At 39.2% G+C, this 20100-nt stretch overlaps 2 protein-coding genes across 5 annotated transcripts; both read right to left on the bottom strand.

Moving 5' to 3' along the window:
• Window positions 1-501: 501 nt before the first annotated feature.
• Window positions 502-6919, bottom strand: LOC100241759 (probable arabinosyltransferase ARAD1). Of its 2 annotated transcripts, none has more exons than XM_010645784.3 (9): window positions 6311-6919; window positions 5761-5934; window positions 5162-5319; window positions 4925-5072; window positions 3590-3705; window positions 3364-3502; window positions 2277-2387; window positions 1890-1958; window positions 502-830 (listed from the first exon to the last, which is right to left on the bottom strand). In XM_010645784.3, the coding sequence occupies exons 1-9, from the start codon at window positions 6818-6820 to the stop codon at window positions 711-713; spliced, it is 1545 nt and encodes a 514-aa protein (XP_010644086.1). In that variant the 5' UTR covers window positions 6821-6919; the 3' UTR covers window positions 502-710. The 2 variants fall into 2 exon arrangements, with proteins under 2 accessions (XP_010644086.1, XP_002285599.1); XM_002285563.5 differs by having other exon boundaries at window positions 502-827; window positions 6311-6917.
• An 8636-nt stretch (window positions 6920-15555) lies between these two features.
• On the bottom strand, window positions 15556-19744 carry LOC100264036 (TOM1-like protein 1). Of its 3 annotated transcripts, XM_010645782.3 has the most exons (5): window positions 19618-19736; window positions 19440-19479; window positions 18692-19293; window positions 17858-18103; window positions 15556-16251 (listed from the first exon to the last, which is right to left on the bottom strand). In XM_010645782.3, the coding sequence occupies exons 3-5, from the start codon at window positions 19208-19210 to the stop codon at window positions 15829-15831; spliced, it is 1188 nt and encodes a 395-aa protein (XP_010644084.1). In that variant the 5' UTR covers window positions 19211-19293; window positions 19440-19479; window positions 19618-19736; the 3' UTR covers window positions 15556-15828. The 3 variants fall into 3 exon arrangements, with proteins under 3 accessions (XP_010644084.1, XP_010644085.1, XP_059591471.1); XM_010645783.3 differs by lacking the exon at window positions 19440-19479 and having other exon boundaries at window positions 19618-19744; XM_059735488.1 differs by having other exon boundaries at window positions 18692-19702.
• Window positions 19745-20100: the final 356 nt, after the last annotated feature.

Genomic DNA, 20100 nt, shown 5'->3' with positions numbered 1-20100 from the left:
GGGGTCCTAACCTAACCCTTTGAATTTCTTTAATTTGAGCATGAGGAAACAAATACTTTTTAGGCTAGACTTACTTTATGCAGAATTTGAGGGAAATAATGAAGGTAAATTAAAAATAATTTTTAAATTAATAAATTATTTTTATATATTATTTTAAATTCATTTAACTTCTTATATTATATAAAGATTAAATAATTTAAAAATAGATAAATTTATAACTATTTTTTATGACATATTTAAAGATGAGAAAATCAATTTTTCAAATAAAAGATATATAAAAATAAAATAACAAATGAAGGTTTTTTGATAAAATTTCAAAATAATAATGACTAAATATATATAACCCAAACCCCGTAAAATGAAATTAGTCCTTTTTTGATATCATAAAATGACTTATCTTAAATAATAGATAAGATACATTAATAGAAAATAACTTAGTTCGGAGAGTTAATTGCAAAAAGCCCACCTTCAAAATCAAAAGCAACTCGTATACCTCCTATATTTATCATGAATTCATAAACGCCCATCAACTTTTCATTTTTTTTCCCCTTCTGGTCGAATCAATCCATTCCAAAACAAAGAAAGATATCACTACAAAAATATCGAGATGTGGTACCTAACTAACTTCTGGTTTAAGCAATTTTGAACTCCCACAAAATATATATAAGTTTACAAAAGAAATATAAGCAATAAATGGGGGGAAGGGGAAGCTAGGGGCCTGTGAAGTTGGCACGCTTGCAGTCACACGTGCAGAGCCTTCTGGATTCCCTCACCACACGCTGCAACCTTCTGGTGTGAAGCTTGATGTTCATTAACTTACCCGCCATCTGCTACCAACAAAATTACACTCTTATCATATTACCTTCTATCAAACAATTTGATCTTTTTTTCTTCTTTTTTTTGCCATTCAATATCAAGTATCAACTCGAATGGCACATCTATGAAATTCCCTTTTTGGGAAAACAGAAATACTTTTAGGAAAAGGAACCCAAAACATGCAGAGAGTGATCAGGTTCCCTTTCTCGGGGTAAAGGGCTAGTGCCCTGTTGCATCGAAAAATTAAGAGCCCATTTGGAATGATTATGATAAAGCATTTGTGGTCTCTAGTACTTTTGTTATTAGCACTTCCATAAAATACGATTTTAAGAAGAATTGGACAATATATATATATATATATATATATATATATATATATATATATATATATATATATATAGTGCTTTATAATGTTTTTGATAATATGTCATATAATAAGAAAGTGACTGTTAAAATAGTCACCTGATTGATTATCCAAAAAACACTTCAGGTGATTCTCTAGATTTTAAAAGCAATTATCAAAAAATAGTCCAATACCTCATTGTTACAAGGATGCGGTTTTAAGCATTAGAAAACATTTCTACCCCTCAAAATCACTCCCAAACAAAGCTCTTAAATTTGAGATCACGCATAATAGTTGTTAATATATTGAATTTTTGAAAGAATCGTCTATCAAGTGCTTGTCCGGAAATCATTTTAGGTGATTCTCTAGATTTAAAAGCAATTATCAAAAATTTGCCCATCACCTAATTGTTACAAGGATGCGGTCTTAAGCATTAGAAAACATTTCTAACCCTCGCAAAATCACTCCCAAATAAAGCTCTTAAATCTGAGATCACGCATAATAGTTGTTAATATGATGGATCATCATTGGTTCTAAAGGACAAGTTCCTAATCCAAGAGGGCCCAGATGCATAATTAAATTAGTTAAGGGTTTCTCGCAAGATCAATAAATTCTGTTGGAATGTCTAACCTGACCTACTTGATAGGCTCACAGAGTTATAACACCTGGATTACTTGAGAAATTGAGCGAAAAAGAAATGGAAAAGGTAGGTAGAGACAAAGAAACAAACCATTCTCCACACCAAGTCTTCTGGACCCAAGAGTTGAGCTGGACTGGAATATACAAAATGCCTCGAGTACTGAAAAAAACAAAATAATAAAATCACAATTTTAAATTACCACGATGCTCCAAGAGCAGTCCAAGAACAACTAATTGAATATCACTATGATAAATAGATAAACTAAGAGGAACGAAGGCAACTCAGACACTAAACAACAACACAGCAGGACTCAATCATCATTTAACAGTTCCTACCAAGAAATATGAACAATTAGATAAATAATCACTCAATTGTTGAAAGCACAATTGAAAGATGAATTTTCCCAACTATGACCAAATATACAGAAGTATAGCAGCAAAGTAGTTAGAATCCCTCTAAGTTTGCTAAGTTACATACCTTGGCTAGGTTCCTTTGCATTTCTTTAATTTGAGCAGGACTGATACTTTTCAGAAATGTCAAAAGCCAACCTGGCTGCATAGCATCACTGGAGGAAACAAATAGAGCTATCTGCATTGAGAAGGGAAAAAAAATCCAAGTGTCAGCAACAACCCAATATCCATAAACATAAAGCAGTCGACATAACTCTGATATGATTGGTGCAATGATTTGATTATAATATGTGGACACAAATGCCAGTATCCAATGTATTAAAGAATAACATGCTTCCAAACAAACATGTTGGCTGCATAGGTTCAGTGCATGATGTATAAAAGTACACTTTTCTTGCATATGGAAACACTGAAAATTCAAATTAGAGGTTACACAATATATATTGAACATATGTCTTCCACTGCATTATTTCATCAAAAAACCAGCCCACTGAAAAAACAAAAACATCTTTTGAAACTTTTAATAACACTTCCAAATTTTGTTCAGTGTACAAACTACCTCTGAACATTTCAAAGTTTAGGAAGCACTAATTAAGATTTCAATATCGTTCTGTTAAGTTCCAAAAACTCTGTCTACAATGCTTCCAAATTAAAGTACTAATTAATTCATAAACATAATTAGTCTACACCCACTTCCAAGACAATGGTCTCTGAAGTTTGTTGTTTCAAACTTCACAAGTTTGGGTTGGGTTAGACATATCTCACTAATTAAGACAATCTGACTATTGCACATACACGTCTTATACTTAAATATACCTAGAATTTGACTTGAGCAAACCACCTCTTGAATAGAGACAAGGATATGGCACATATGGTTGAAGAAGGTCAATAAGAAAATTTTGAAACCCAGGTGTGGGTATGGGAGTAAGATTAGTGCTCATTTGGTTCTGTTTCATGGTGTCAGCTCCTTAAAACTAGCTGCATTGTTATACTTACCACTATTCTAGCTTCCGATTAATGATTGGATTGGCCCCTAAAAATCAAGCATGTTGGTCCATTAACAAATTAAATTGATGCAGAACAGGGTTTAGTGATGAGTTTTGTTTTAAAAACTTCCAAAAATAACAACACAAGCTTCATGATTGCATGCATACCTTCCGGTAATCAAGTATTCCTTCAAAAGGAAGCTCCAGTTCATCACTAACTATAACAGGGATGCACCCACTAACAATAGCGTCAAACAATCTAGCAGAGGATGGAGTGTCACCAGCTGGACTTAGGCAAAAAATAGACCTGATGACCAAGGAAGAACTCAGCTATTTTAAAAATAAACATCATAGCAGCTAATAGCAAAAGAGTTCAGCTTCCATTTAATCTTACTTGCGCATCCCTCTCTGGGCAGCTTCTTTCCCCCCTTCCCCAGCAGTTCCCTCCTGTATAACCACACCATCATCACCACTTAGTTCTGCCATAAGCTTAGCACGAATCTTCCCCCCCTGAAAGTAAAGCACCATAAATTAAGCAGTTACACCTTAGGATAAAAAGAATAACCAGACAAAAAAAAAAGTGAAAAAATAAGTTGTTATCAGAACACAGGATGGGAGTAAGAGAGTTGCTCTGTCAATCATTAGATGTTACAGAACAGGAGTCAGAAGGATTAAATGATCAAAAAATCTCATCAATGGACATAATCGTCTCAAACTGCTGTTCGTAGTATTTACAATGTTAAGAGAACAAATATTGCTCGACCAATTGTTTTTCCCCCTTTATTTTCCTTTTTCTTGTTTCTTAGCTTCATTCTTTATGTATATAAAACAGTTCTCCTATCAAGAGAGAGAGAGAGAGAGAGAGAGTGCAACAGCTCAGCCAGATACAAATATGGCAATATGTTCCAAGTCCGACCTTATCTTGACTTCTGGGAAATATTATATAGAAGAGAAGAGACAAGAGACCACTTAATAGCGACACCAGAGCCTAACAACAACCTCCAATGAGGTGACACAAGAATACAAAGAGGCTTATGAGATTTCAAAGATGAATTACAGATAGAGAGACGCACAATGCAAAAAGACAATAATGCAAGTGTGGACAAAGTGGTGTATTGGATGCCCATGGGCAACCAGGTGACCATCAGTATTTCCAAAATAAGATGGTAGACAACATAGCCAAAGCAGTCCAACCTTTACTAAAACAGCCGTATAAACTTCCAGCTTCACAAGTCTGGGCAAGAAAATTTGCAACCACAAGCCTACTTCTAACAATCCTGATCATGCTTCAAAATTTTTTATTGCTCTTATGTTTGCATATTACATGTATTGCCAAGAAATGCCATTATGATTCTTGCAATAAGTCCAATATTAGACATTCAACAAACAAAGCAGGAACTCTGTGTGTCATGAGATAGTTTCTAACCCTGCATAAGAATTCTTCCCTTTCAGTCTCTCACTTAGCATACCATCCTAACCAAAAAATCTATAGATGAGACAAATACAATTTTCATTGTAGTCAAGATCAAATAAAGTCACAATTGTATCACACAAGTTACAAAACCCAGTTGAACGGCCAATAGCAACTACCAAGCTTCCATAATTCACTTGACAATCATGGCCATTAGAAGGGTATTCTGATTTTTTATTTAACTTCCAAAGGCCTTGCACTTAAATAATTGAAATAATCACAAGGAATTCATTGAGAAGTTTTGGCCAAGATTCTTACAGCATTCCTTTTAAGCCTCCCACGGAAGAATAGAAGTGTCTTCCTCTTTGATTCACTTTCCGATGAGCATTTGGCATCACACAAATCGACATTTGGAACATAAGGAAGTATTAGATCTTTTTCAAGTGAAACTTGTCCAGGCTTGTACCTAAATTAAAAAATGATCAAGTTTCAGCAGTTATATCAATAATGAACTCATCAAATTTAGACACATCACAGTATGAGTAAATTAGTGACCAGTTCCCTGTGGAGTCCATGTCTGGTAACAGCCAAATTGCATTCTTCATGGATTTCCGAACAGTCTTGAAAGACCATGGATGATGAACTGGAAGTATGTGGTCCCTCCCTTCAGACCGTTTCCATGCAGGTTGATCAGTCACCCACTTCAAAGCTTCCTACATCCACAAGATAAATTTGATGTTTAGAATAAGCTAGACTTTACATTACAATTATATTCTCAGAAACAAACTAATTTATGATTACCCCATAGGTGATTAGTCTTCCATTACGATCAAACAATGAGTGCATCAAACTCATCCTTAGCCTAAAGCACATAAGGCTTGGCCCCCTTCAGGGATTTTTAAATCAACTTATAACAAGCATGGCATCAATAATTTACCAGAAAATATTACCAATGATAGAGCAGAATAGCAATAACAAGATTCATGCAAGTCAAACTAGATAATAAGGATTAGGTCTGTCAAGTTATGTTTTGTTGAAAATTAAAAAATATAACTAGAATTTAACAATACATTCTAAGAGGAATGACGATATATAATATATATAGCATAGAGAAATTTACAGCCTCATGGTAAACCTTGGAAGTACACTCACACCCTGTAAAGTGGCTTCCACTGCTCTGGCTCCAACAAGAAGAAGCTGATGGTTGTGAAGAATGGAATGTAGAATAGGTCCGCCTCCTCCTGCCTATGCACTCTGACAACATTTTTCAAAAGCCTTTCTGATTCTGGTGCAGTCAAATCCGCCCATAGCCAGTAATCAATAGAATGCTGCAAAGATACAAGAAAACAGAGTAAGGCACGCATTGCTTTTATTTACAGAAAATAAAAATATGTCAAAAAAAAATGGGTTTATACAAATTAAAACTCATTTTGTTATTCGGTGCATTCCCACAAACTAGAACTTCAGTTCCACAAGCAAAATTATTATAATGAAATGAATTCAATAAAGGGTTTTGCAAACAAGGATAGAATTTAAATTTAAATAAGGACAGAAGTATTAATAATTGAATAGTTTGAATCAATTATTCACATTTTCCAATAAACCAAAGCACAATTCAATCAAAATACAGTGCTCTAGTTCGGAAACTGCCATTGCAAATGCCAGAGCTGAATTCAAATCCAGATTCCAATCTCACTACAATACCTGCTCAATCAGGCGATGCACGGGGCTACCATTGGAAGTACGATTCGAAGTCTCCTTATAAGTGTTCCGAAACAACCAGAGGAGATCATACGTAAACTTCGCCGGCATCTCGTACACATACACCCTAATGGCCGACGTCACCCCCGACGCCGCCGGATAGTACGGGTCCTCGTACACCCTCCGAATCTCCCTCTGCCACACCAAATCATCGAGCTTCTTCACTGCCTCCGGGTCATCTGAACCAACAGTATCATCTCGAATTGGAGGAGATCTGGGGGACTTGGAAATGAGGAAGTGTTCGAGAGAAGCAACGAAGCTGGATTCAGGTAGAAGAGTGTTAAGGTTAGGGTTACGGTTAGGGTTGGGGTTTGGATGGGAGGGGAGGATGGAGAAGAGAAAGAGAAGGAGAGAAAGGGAGAGGAGAGAGAAGGTGAGAAGGAGGATCGGAGATCTGGTGCTTCCGCCTCTAGGGTTTGGTAGAGACGATGATGCCACGTATTTTCCCGCCATTTTTCTCTCTATGAGGGTTTCTTCATTCCTCTCCAGAATTCCACAGAGAAGCCATTGCAGAGCTGAGACCGACCAATGAGGAAGTGTAACCTCTCTCTCTCTCTCTTTATATATTTAAAGAAAATACGGGCTTTTACAGATAAATTGCATTTTATTTTAAAATTAGAAATATAAAAAATTGTAGATAAATATATATAATTTTATTTTTCACATATTTTTCAATTTTTGTTATAAAATATGAAAATAAAAAAATGAATAAATATTCATTATTTTATTTTTCATGTTATAAATTAATTGCTAACAATAGATTTGAGTAACGCTAAACTTCCCTTACCATACCATCTTTTATTTATTTTTAGACCATTCTTGTCAAGTTCTAGAACTTTCTAATTATTTGAAATTAGGAATTTAAATTTAATTTAATTACTTTCCAAAAAAAAGTTATCTTATTCCTTTTGATAAATAATGTGATTATTTTACAAGACTTTGTGGAAATGATTTTTTCGTATTAACAAAATAATTTAATAGATTGGTCTAATTTCTATTAAAATAATAATAATAATAATTTGATTACCTTTAATAATTACTTTTGAGATTAGTTTAATAATTTCCTCTCATTATTTCCGATATGACAACAGCTAAAATTGAATTTGGATTGAAACCAAATGCGCCATTTTCCCATCTGGGTCACTGAATTTTATCGGGATTCAAACAGCAAGAGAGAAGAAAAGCATGCTGTGCACCTACTCGATTTTGTTGGTGTTCTTCCTCTGTGGTTTGGCTTTCGAGGGCTAAGAATGGATTTCTGAGTTGAAGGACATGTTCCATGAATGAGTCCCACAATGCCCCTTACACCTCTTTGATTTTGTTTGTTTGGCTGGTGAGAAATTGTATTACTGAAGGAAGGGGTTTCATGTGTGAAAGATGGGTTTCATGTGTGAAAGATGGTTTTGCATGTTTGGTGAAAATATGGCAGTAGACCAACCGGAAAAATATTAGGGGTATAATTTATATGGATTGACCAAATTAATGGCTAACGCCAAAAATATACGTGTTTTATTTCATAAATAGTCCAAATTAATAGACGATTAGCTTTAGCTTTGCTGTTGACTTCTCTTTACAAAGAGTGGTTCTATTTAAAGTGCTTTTAGTTTTGATTGGAGGTGTTTTTTATATAAGTATTTGTAAAAAATATCATCTATCAGCACTAGGAAACACTACAAATGATTTTTCGATTTTTCAAGAATGCTTTCTAAATTTTATCAGAATTTTTTTTCAAAAACACTTTTTATAATAGAAGTGTTTTCTAAGAGCATTGTTAAACAGACTCTAATACAAATTGTCACGATAATGTCAAACTCATCTGGTAGTAAATTTGCATCCAACCATTATATCAATCAATGGCCTAAATTAACATAAGAGTGCTTCCAAGGGATGAGTTCTTACATAAAAATTCCTCTATTCAACATAAGTTACAAGTGAATTTTTTTCACTACTAGATTTTACACGTTAATCTATGCATGGTTTGCATTCTCATACTCTGTAGCAACTTTCATACCATCCTTTTACCCACAAACCCTAATTTAATCGATCAACTGTTGCTAATGCTTTCAAGTGATCCAACAAGGAAAAGGAAATAACGAATACAAACTTTATGAAAACATACATACCACCCAGTGATCGAGTACACTCCTTCAAAAGTAAGCTCTGGTTCATTGCTAACTATAACAGAGATGCACCCAACTGATAGTAACATCAAGCAATCTAGCAGATGCTGGACTTGGACCAAAGATAGACCTGATGACCAAGGAAGCAACTCAACCGTTTCAACAAAGTAGAAAGCAAAAGATGATTCAAAACAAATAAATAAATAAAACCCAAATCATATTTACTTGTGCATCTCACTCTGAGCAGGATAGAGGTTGGGAGTGGGGGACTAGCCCTGTCAATTTACTAGAAACAAGTTGTCACACCCCTGATTATCTCACTTAATTTTTCACGAGTGTGCGGTGCTAAGGACCTTCCTTAGCCAACCTTCCCTTCCCAACATTTAGAAGAACAGAGTAGAATACAGAAATCACAAAGCAACAGGGACACACAAGGTTACAGGAAAATCCTTTCCCAACTTGTATTAATCACTCTTACAAGACAAAATTGCTTCTTGAACAAGAGTACAATGCACTTACCCAAGGCATACGAGAAGGAACCCTTTCCCCAACTCTCACCCTCTGTTTCAAGGCTGCAGGAGCCCTATTTAAATGACTCATCTGCAGTTACACATTTGAATTCCCTCAATTCAAATCTTGGAGCCAACTAGGTGATCATGCAACTAACCAGAACTGCCCTCAACTGCTTGCACAACCACCCACTGTGGATCCGGCCCCTTGCGACACGTGGCATCACTCATTTCACTCGGATGGAAATTCTTCTTCATTCCACCCGGACGGAAAATTCCTCATTCCACCCGAACGGGAATCCCTCATTCCACTCGGACGAGAATCCCTCATTCCACCCAGACGGGAATCCCTCATTCCACCCGAACGAGAATCCCTCATTCCACTTGGATATCTCTCATTCGGCGCTCCCTGTCGCCGGATAGAAGAGGAGGATGATTCAACTTCCCCGGGCAAACATGTCCGGATCCTTCGGTAACGCCTATCCAAAATGCGCGCTTGACTTGTCCGCGATCCCCACACTTAGCTCCTAGGGTTTGAACCACCAAACCTCCATGCTTTCCTTGCTTTCCGCCTAGGCTCTCATGGGTGCAAGGCCTACCCATGAGGCCTATTTCTCTGGGTCTGAATCAAGTGGCTAAGGGGCTGACAATTCACCCCCGCCTGCTGAAGTCGACGCCCTCGTCGACTTAGACTGCTAGTATGCCTGGACCTCCTTCTCAAATTGCCATAAAGTAACATCTCTTTCCCATGAAGCTTCGGTTTCTGAAATCCCCTTCCACTGAACCAAGAAATCAGTTCGTTGGTTCTTTCTGCTGTGTCCCATGATCCTGTGATCCAAGATCTTCTCTATCTCCCGATCAAATTGTTTCATGACCAAGGGAGGGGCTCACTTTGTCTGCACCCTCTCTGCATCCGGATCCTCATGGTAAGGCTTCAAAAAGCTCACATGGAAAATCGGGTGAAGCTTGAGTCTTTCAAGCAGCTTCAACATGTAAGCCACCTGCCCAACTCATTTGATTACCTCGAATGGTCCGTCATACTTAGGAATTAGACCCCTCTGCCTTGTCTTGCTGCTGATCCTCTTCCAGATCTGAGGAGTCAATTTCAGGAGGACCATGTCCCCAACCTAAAATTCCAAGGGTCTGCGGTCACGATCCGCATACTTCTTCATCCGTCTAGCTGCCTTCTCTAGACTGTCCCGGGCTTCATCGAACATCTCCTGCAGGGACTGAGCCAACTTGTATGCTGCTGGATTACTTCCTCCAACTTTCTGCTTAGCCACCTCCAAAGGCATCCATGGCTGCACCCCAATAGCTAGCTCAAAGGGACTCATCCCTGTTGCTGAGCTTCTCTGCAAGTTGTAGCACAACTGAGCAGTATCCATCAAGTCCACCCAGTTCTTTTGTTTTGCTGTCACATAGTGCCTGAGGTACTCCTCCAGCAAGGCATTGATCCTCTCCGTCTGTCCATCAGTTTGAGGATGGTTGGCTGTTGAGAATTTCAACTCTGAACCCAAGAGTTTGAACAGCTCAACCCAAAATCGGCCTGTGAACCGTGCATCTCGATCACTGACTATGTCCTTAGGCAACCCAAAATGTTTCACCACATTACTGAAAAACAACTTGGCAGCTTCCTCCGCAAGGCAAGCTTCAAGGGCAGGTATAAACACAGCATGCTTAGAAAATCTATTTACCACAACAAAGACAGATTTGAAATCACAAACCTTTGGAAATCCAGTGATAAAATCCATGGAGATGTTCTCCCAAGGTCTTTCTGGAATGGGGAGGGGCTGCAGCAACCCTGTAGCCTTCTTCCTTTCAGTCTTGTCCATCTAACATACCAGGCATGACTTCACATATGCCTGAACATCCTCACCCATCTTAGGCCAGTAATAGGATTTGGCTAGCAGCGCCAGAGTCCTCTTTTCTCCGGGATGACCTGCCCACTTCGAATCATGGGTTTCCCACAACAAATCCTTCCTCAGGCCGCCTGCAGGGACATACCATCTTCCTCCTTTTGCCACAAGGAGGTCACCCTCTAGCCAATACCTTCTGATCACTCCCTCTTTTACTTGCTGCTTCAGTCTACCATATGCAGCATCCTGATCCGCAGCTAGCTTGATCTTCTCATTAAAGTCAAAGATGACTTCAGAGAGGGTCGTGATGTAGGCAATTACCTCCTTCCTACTCAAGGCATCAGCCACAGTATTATGCCTTGCTGGTCGATGTAGCCACTCGAATTTGAAGTCGGCCAGGAACTCCTACCATCGCGCCTGTCTGGGACTCAGCTTCTTCTAGGTCTTGAAGAAGGTGTTGGCCACATTATTAGTGACCACTGTAAAGATGCTTCCCAACAAGTAATGTCTCCACTACTGCAAGCAATGCACCACAGCAGTCATATCCTTCTCGTGAGTGGAGTACCTCTGCTCTGCATTATTCAGTTTCCTGCTTTCAAACGCCACAGGGTGCCCTTCCTGCACCAAGACTCCACCCAAGGCTCTATCAGAGGCATTTGTTTGGACTTCAAAGGGTAAGTCCAGGTCTAGCAACCGCAACACAGGCTCAGTGGAGATGGCTTCCTTCAAGCCTTCAAAGGCCATCTGACACTGCATACTCCAGTCCCATGAGTTGTCCTTCTTCAACGGGTCAGTAAGGGGAGACACCCTCTTGGAATACCCCTTAATGAACCTTCTGTAGTAGTTGGCCAAGCCAAGGAAGGACCGCAACTCCGTCACTTTGGTAGGGACTGTCCACTCCATTATAGCCTGCACATTGCCCTTGTCCATCCTGATCAGTCATGCACTGATCTTATGTCCTAGAAATGTGATCTCCTCCTGAGCAAACTCACATTTCTCTAGCTTCACATAAAGCATATTCTCTCTCAATCTCTGAAACACCAATCTCAAGTGTTTCTCATGTTCTGTTAGAGTTTTACTGTAAACTACAATGTCATCTAGATACACCACCACGAAGGCATCCAAATAATCAAACAGAACATCATTCATTAAATTACAGAATGTAGCAGGAGCATTTGTCAAGCCAAAAGGCATTACCAAAAACTCGTATGATCCATACTGAGTTACACAAGTGGTTTTCCCTTCATCTCCTACTGCAATTCGAACCTGCCAGTAGCCCGATCTCAACTCCAGCTTAGTGAAGTAAGAAGCTTTTGACAATCTGTCAAATAGCTCAGCAGCTAAGGGGATCAGGTACTTGTTCTTGATGGTCACCTTGTTGAGGGCTCTGTAATCCACACACATGTGGAGTGAGCCATCCTGCTTCTTTTGGAACAGCACTGGTGCGCCATATGGGGCTCTAGAGGGTTGGATCAGACCTGCATCCAGCAACTCCTTCAATTGCTTCCGTAACTCCAACAACTCTACAGAAGGCATCCGGTAAGGGGCTTGAGTCGGGGCCTTTGTTCCAAGTAGCAACTCGATTTTGTGGTCAATGGGTCGCCGGGGTGGCAACTCCTTGGGGAGTTCTGCAGGCATCACATCTTTGAACTCTTTAAGGATCTTGACCACTGAGTCAGGGACTTCCATAGACTGTCCCTCCTTGATCTCGATCAAGGCTGCAACATAGGTCTCTTGGCCCTTCTTCAATCCTTTCTTCAATTGAATAGCAGGCAGCATCTCAGGTTGTCCCTTACCACCATCTTTCGTCCTCAAGGCCTTCACGAAGCAAGGCTGCTTCTCTTCTAGCACCACCAGTCCACCAAGATGTGGAATCAAGGTCACCTTGGCCCTTAAGAGGAAGTCTACACCAAGGATCAAATCAAAATCACCCAAAGGCACACAAAGTAAACTACACATACCCTTCCAGTCACCGATCTGCATAGGGACGTTCTTGGCTACCCCTTGGATCTTTTGGGCTTTGCTGTTGACTGCCTTGATCCGACTGGTGTCCTCCTCCAATTTAAGTCCCAACCTGGTTGCTTCTCTGGTGGCCACGAAATTGTGAGTGGCACCACTGTCCACTAAAGCCTTCACTAGCACACCATTCACCACTGCATGGACGTGCATCAAAGACTTCTGGACTGGGGTCTCACCATTGATCACGTTCAGAAGTTGCAGTGGGTTGACTCTTGGAGCAGTCTCCGAGTCAATCTCCCTTGTCATCTGCAGTCACAAGGGCTGAGAGTTTCTCCCTTTTGGGGCAGTCTCTGGCTCGATGAGGGCCATTGCAGATGAAACATCCAGCCATCCGGGTGGTCTGCTACACGAACTTAATGGTCTCCTCCACTAGCTTTCCTCCTGCAGCAGGCCTCTTGCCTTGTTTCTTCCACCCAAGCTTCTTAGGAGCTTTGCCCTCAGCCTTTGCCTTCTTGCCCCCATCTGACTTGGGTCTCTGCGTAGTGGAGATGGCACCACCCATCTTGTAGTCCACCAAGCAGTCTGCTGCAACCATGGCAGTAGGGAGATCACGAACTCCTTGCCTCCATAGTTCCTTCTGAGCCCATCCTTGCAAACCCGACATGAAGTTAAAGAGCTTGTCCTCCTCTGACATGTTCTTTGTGTCCAGCATCAAGGAACTGAACTCCTTGACGTATTCCCTCACAGTTCCGATGTGTCTGAGCCTTTTCAACGCTTCTCGGGCCACCCACGCAGTGTTGGTGGGAAGGAACTGATTCTTCAATTCCTTCTTGAGAGTCTCCCACGTGGTGATCTGGGGCCTTCCCGACTCTGCATCGTCCTCCATCCTGGTTCGCCACCACAATTTGGCATCACCAGTCAGATACATACTGGTGATGAAAACCTTCTCGCCATCAAGAACATGAGCAGCCTTAAAGAACTGCTCGATGTCCCACAAGAAATTCTCCAGTTCCTTCGCGTTTCTGTTGCCATTGAAGCCTTTAGGCTCTGGGACTCGAACTTTGGAAGGGGCTTCAGGGCCTGAGGCAGATCCCTGTAACACCGCCTTCTTAAGGATGGCGATGTCCTCTCCATAAGACTGTAGGGTCTCCTTGAAGTCATCAATCCGGGACTGCATCTCGGTTTTGAACTTAGCCAATTTCTCCTCAAAGAAATTGTCATGGGACTCCAACATACTCCTCTGAGCTTGGACTTCTCCCCTGGTGTGCTCTGCCCACGAAGCCACTGTGCCATCCTCACGTGGCCATTCTCCCAGCGCCTCTTTTATTTGAGTCATCCTCTCCCGTAAGGCCTCCATTGCACTACCACCAGCCATCTCTGGTGCTTGCTCTGATACCAACTGTCACACCCCTGATTATCTCACTTAATTTTTCACGAGTATGCGATGCTAAGGACCCTTCCTTAGCCAACCTTCCCTTTCCAACGTTTAGAAGAACAGAGTAGAATACAGAAATTACAAAGCAACAGGGACACACAAGGTTACAGGAAAATCCTTTCCCAACTTGTATTAATCACTCTTACAAGACAAAATTGCTTCTTGAACCAGAGTACAATGCACTTACCCAAGGCATACGAGAAGGAACCCTTTCCCCAACTCTCACCCTCTGTTTCAAGGCTGCAGGAGCCTTATTTAAATGACTCATCTACAGTTACACATTTGAATTCCCTCAATTCAAATCTTAGAGCCAACTAGGTGATCATGCAACTGGCCAGAACTGCCCTCAACTGCTTGCACAACCACCCACTATGGATCCAACCCCTTGCGACATGTGGCATCGCTCATTTCACCTGGACAGAAATTCTTCCTCATTCCACCCGGACGGGAATCCCTCATTCCACCTGGATATCTCTCATCCGGCGCCTGTCCGCTGACATTCCACCCGGATATCTCTCATCCGGCGCTCCCTGTCGCCGGATGGGAGAGGAGGACGATTCAACTTCCCCGGGCAAACATGTCCGGATCCTTCGGTAACGCCTATCCGGAGAACGCGCTTGACTTGTCCCCGATCCCCACACTTAGCTCCTGGGGTTTGAACCACCAAACCTCCATGCTTTCCTTGCTTTCCGCCTAGGCTCTCTTGGGTGCAAGGCTTACCCATGAAGCCTATTTCTCCGGGTCTGAATCAAGTGGCTAAGGGGCTGACACAAGTCCACAAGCAACTTTCATGCTGCCCTAATTCCAGTGAAAATAAGAGAGAACACTGGGACAGATGCGGAATCAAAGCTTTAAGGTAGGGAAAACTATAGAAACAAACTGGCATTAAATTTATAGGAATTTGATACCAGAGAGTGTACCAACAGAATATCGCATTCTTAATCCATATATGTCTTAATGGAGCAAACACCACAATGTTGCAAGTCTAACAGAGATATTGTACCATGAAAGAATTATTTTTATACAGTATATATCACGGCCAAGGTTGAGTAAGCTTCCACAAAAACTTTGAGAAGAAGTAATTTATCTGACAAGGACACAGATGTAAATTCTGATACTCAAAACTTCACAATAGGAAAGTGATGTTTTACAAATATACTAGGTGGGCAAAATATAAAACCACTAACTCGCATCAGAGGACACAATCAAGCAGTTCAACAAATAATAATCTTAGTTTCAACACAAACCATGGTCCCTTTTCTCCTCCCACAAACAGAAGGATAATAATTGTTGTAAAATATGCAAGTCATTGCTTTAAATAAGTTTATATCGTATCTTTCTTTCTATACCATGTCAAGCAGTAATATAGTGAAGTTCAAACATGAACTACTTACACAAATACACAAATGTGTGGAGGTAATGGAAATAGAACTCAAATGAAAAGTCACCAGTCCTGTTCATGAAGGCTATAGACCTTTTAAGCATCAAACTAAGAGTCTCATTGACGCCTAAATCCCATGATATCAACACCATCAAAGCTCCTATGCTAAATTATGAAATAAGAAATTTAATGTAGAGTAACTCAAAAGGAGATGAGGTCATCTTTTGGTGATTGCTGCTTCTTGGCATCATGGGTTCCTTCCGATGTACCCCCAACTTTCTTCCCAAAGATCATCTCGTCAAGATCATCCATCATTTCATCGTGGTGACCTCCCTGGGACCCCCCTCGAGAACCGGCTGGTTTTCTAATGAGGGAATCTTCTTTTGCATAGCGAGGTGATTCTTCAGGCTCAACAGCAACAGGTATCATAGCGGGTTCTGGCTCATGAGGAACTTCGGAAGGCTTCATCAACTCCTCATACTTGGAGAGAACTTTCTGGATCTCATCATTCACATTCAAGGCTTCAAAGAGCAGTGCCTCATCATCTCCAGCTGTCTCAATGATTCTCTGGACAGTGAATTGGGATTGATGACACTGTTGTACAAGGGTGGTAGTTAAGTCATCCTGCATCAGGGAAGTAAAGAATCCATTTATGTTACTGAACTCTCACCAGCATTAAAGCTTAAAGTAAAAAAAACAAGAAAGAATTGTTGCCCGATTCTCAAAAAGGCAAAAAGATTCCAATATTGAATCAAATAATTCCTATACTTCTTACCCTTGAAAGCAGAATAACCTATGAAATGAAACAAAGAGGTAAAATCATATTTTTGTAGAATAAGGATCTAAATAAAAGTTTTGTAACACATGCAAATTCCAGATCTGTTATGAGTTAAACATAATGTTTGGTTCTTATCAAAATATGTACAGGAAATTAGCCGACTCAATATATATATCCTGTCATGGCTTGATAAGAACACACCGCAATGGATCTATACATGTAGAAGTAATATGTCTTGGCATCCTCATCCTCATCCTCCTCATCTCTCATTGCAGTTTCTGTTTACATTTACAATTAGATTCTGTTGTCCATAATAGGAAAAAAAAAAAAACATCTCCAGCAACTTCATTGCACCCTGGAGATGATCTATAGTTGCGCTTCATCTTATCTTCTTATTTAGTTGAAAATACTAGTTTTACAAGGTTTTCTCCATTACTCTCATATCACATAATCCTCATACTGCTAAAGATTTGATTTTAAAATTCTGTACACATCCAGGGTGTTTTGACACTAATTAAGCAAGATATCTAAGAAGAGATTTTTTTTTTTTTTTTTTATTGGTAAATTTTTTGTCCCATTGGAACTTGAACCTGGAACCTCCCACAAACCCTCCCCATCCTTTTACCACTTGAGGCAAGCTGTAAGGGCAATATCTAAGAAGAGAATGTTATAATCAGAAAATTAAAACTCATTCATTCTCACTAATTTCCAGCACAAGATATCCCCAAAATCTACCATATTTTGTACAAGCTATGGTCTAAAACCTGTCTGAGTAGCTCAGATGCTTCATTATAACAAGAAGATATTCAAATATTCAATCTAAATCAATTATCAGATAGTTATACAAGTACCAACTTCATCTATATAATTAAATAGACTATTATATTCTTACCATAAATGTCTATACAATCTAAACCAGCAAGCTGCATGCACAAGTACAAATTTAAAAATGAAAATATACAACTAAGTCAAGAAAGAGAAGTGCACACTCAACTAAATAAAAATAAAATAAAATTGATAAATAAAAAAAATTAGTCGATGGAAAGGAAACCAAATATGCAATCTAAATTAACAAGGTGGCATGCACAAGCAGCAAGTAAAAATGTAATAATGGGAGTATATAACTAGCTAGACAAAGAGATGTACACAACCAATTAAAGAGAGTATATTAGAAGATGAAAAGTTAACTTCATTTTATAACACAATCCAAAAAGCAATTTCTGAGGAATTACAAAATTAAGAGTGAAGAAAAAACCTAATACAATGGAAGCTTTAGTATATTTGACCTACTCAATTATGAGGACATGAGAAGTCAAAGGCAAGCAGCCAGATGGATGGAGTTCGTGGGTCTCATCTCGTAAACAACAAATTATAATTCCCATATTAAGCAAAAATGGGACATTCACAACATGATAAACACAAAATCAAAACTGTTGCAAGAAACAAAAATACCTTTAAAGCATCTTGTTGCGGAGAAGATGATAAAACCGTAGTCAGAAGTTCAATGCTATTTCGCGCCACATCAAATGTTTCCTTGGTTTGTTCTGGTGAAAAGCGATGAACAGGAATATCATGATGAACTTCTTGGGCAAGATTGGCATTTGATTCTGAAGCCGAAACCGAGCGTGGAGGGGTAAATATAGGGGCCAAACTCTCATTATCACGACCAGGGAACCTGATACCCCTAGATTTAAGACTCTAAAAACAGGAGAGATATAAGAAAAGGTCAAAGGAATATGAACTCCAAACTTCTTAATCTAGAAGCACACAATATCATTTTGTTGTAAATCATACATCATTCATGTTGCCAACCAGCACAAATTTTTCATTAAAACCCTATACATTCAAAAAGTCCAAAGAAACTCTTTTCGAGCTAAATTTAACGTCAAAGCTCTCTTTCTTCCTACATTTGTCAATCCTGCATTTGGCTAACAGAAAATCTTGAATTTAATATTTTTGTCGTTTTGAAAAGCTGCCGCAGCAAAGCCAGACAGTTATATCAAGCATTGCAGTCAAGTCAATATTTGTTCTGTAAACCAGGTCATGAAAATTTAGAACCCACATGTTCAATTCCTTTTCCTACATTTTGTCGGAAAAATATATTTTTTTTAAATTCTTTTCCCATCTGATCATCAGGATTAGCAATAAAGCATAACTGTAAATCTTTTGAACATTCTTCCCTCTAAGGATTCAACATTCTGCCCAAACAGAATCTATTAGAATTCAAAGTTTAAACAACAAATTATTAAAAATGAAAAAACAGGCCACATTTTGGAATAATTATACCTTGTATGTTTCCTCATAAACAGGCAAATAGCGAAGCTCGTTTGCAGACTCACCCCAGGCTTCGATCAAAATCAAAACCTTGTTCCGATTATTTACAACAGTTTGAGGATCATCAATAAGTTTCACCATCTCATCAAGCACCCTCTCTGCTGCCACCTCCGAAAATGCCTTCTCACAGTTCTTGACAACAGTTTCAAGCAATACCAAGGCCAAGTACTGAACCCTAGGGTTCTTCAGCATGATTCGCTTCTTTATGCCTCGGATCAATTCAACACTATTGATCTTATCATTATTGACCATGTCACACAGATCAAGGTTCAGGGCCCAATCGGGCTCGTCTAGGGTTTCTGCAGTGGCTTCTTCCACAATTTTCTCCGTCTGGTTTGGACCTTGGAAAAGCTCCCTCATCTTGAAGCTCATTGAACTCATCCCAGCGCTCATCTTTTTACCCACCTCGACCCCTCCGATCTTGAGGCGCTCGCCGAGGGCGGTCACTTTGTCCATCAAATTGTCGCTCATCTTCTCCCAAACCCTACTTCCAAATCCTCAACCCTTCAAACGCTAATTCCTGAATCTCCAAAACGCTCGCAACACACCTTAACCTGAAATTTTACAAACCCTAGAAAAACTCAGAACAAAAAAATGATAATATTTTCCCTAGTTTTCCTCAGTTCTCCAGAAAACAAACAGCAACCACGTATCCTCACAAAAAGAAACCCTAATCTCTAATCACAAAAGCCTCGCTTACCAAAAATCACGAGAGACCTCCACGTTTGGTCGGTGAGATACTAATAATGATAAAAATAAAAATCAATCCAAATTAATGACTTTCCAACTTTCAGTAAAAAACAGAAAAACTGAGGAATTTTCTTTCCGTCTCTTCACAGTTTTCTAAGGAACCAAACAGACTGGAGATCACGAGATACCTTGAAATGCAAGGCAACAAAGGTAATCGCGTGTGAAAACGGCGTCGTTGACTCGCAATACGTCGAAATCACAGGCTCACTTCTTCCTTCTATAGGAATACGGTATACCGTATAGCTATGTATGATGTATCTAACATTGAAAATTTTATATTTTTATTTTTATTTTTATTTTTATATGTTTTTTAAAAATAAAATTTTAATTTTTAAAATATTTTACATTAATTTTTTATAAATCGAGTGATTTTTTTTAAAGTAAAACTTCAACTTCATTTTTTTAAGGTTTTTTATTATTTATTTTTGGATTAATGAATTTACACGTTTTAATATGATTCAAAATTTATATATTTATCTTAGATTCCTTTATTTAGTCGGTAGTTTCATAAATATTTTTTGAGAGTTTTTATATTAAGAGATCTTATTGTATATTTTTCTATCCAACGGATATAATATATAATTTTTGCATTTATTGTGTCCCTCGTTATA

The sequence above is a fragment of the Vitis vinifera genome, chromosome 19 (assembly GCF_030704535.1).
Source record: "Vitis vinifera cultivar Pinot Noir 40024 chromosome 19, ASM3070453v1".
NCBI classification, from domain to species: Eukaryota; Viridiplantae; Streptophyta; class Magnoliopsida; order Vitales; family Vitaceae; genus Vitis; species Vitis vinifera.
Note: the sequence above shows the minus strand (reverse complement) of the source record. Positions and strands in the feature narration are given on the sequence as shown.

What these genes read in the sequence shown, in the direction of transcription:
- LOC100264036 (XM_010645783.3), bottom strand. Translation starts at nt 19,210, where the DNA reads ATGAGCGACAATTTGATGGACAAAGTGACCGCCCTCGGCGAGCGCCTC. An exon ending in TTTATGAGGAAACATACAAG is followed by an intron (nt 18,104 to 18,691) that starts GTATAATTATTC and finishes TCCTGTTTTTAG; the next exon opens with AGTCTTAAATCTAGGGGTAT. An exon ending in CGCAACAAGATGCTTTAAAG is followed by an intron (nt 16,252 to 17,857) that starts GTATTTTTGTTT and finishes TCCCTGATGCAG; the next exon opens with GATGACTTAACTACCACCCT.
- LOC100241759 (XM_010645784.3), bottom strand. Translation starts at nt 6,820, where the DNA reads ATGGCGGGAAAATACGTGGCATCATCGTCTCTACCAAACCCTAGAGGC. An exon ending in TGCATCGCCTGATTGAGCAG is followed by an intron (nt 5,935 to 6,310) that starts GTATTGTAGTGA and finishes GTATCTTTGCAG; the next exon opens with CATTCTATTGATTACTGGCT. An exon ending in GAATACTTGATTACCGGAAG is followed by an intron (nt 2,388 to 3,363) that starts GTATGCATGCAA and finishes TTCTCAATGCAG; the next exon opens with ATAGCTCTATTTGTTTCCTC.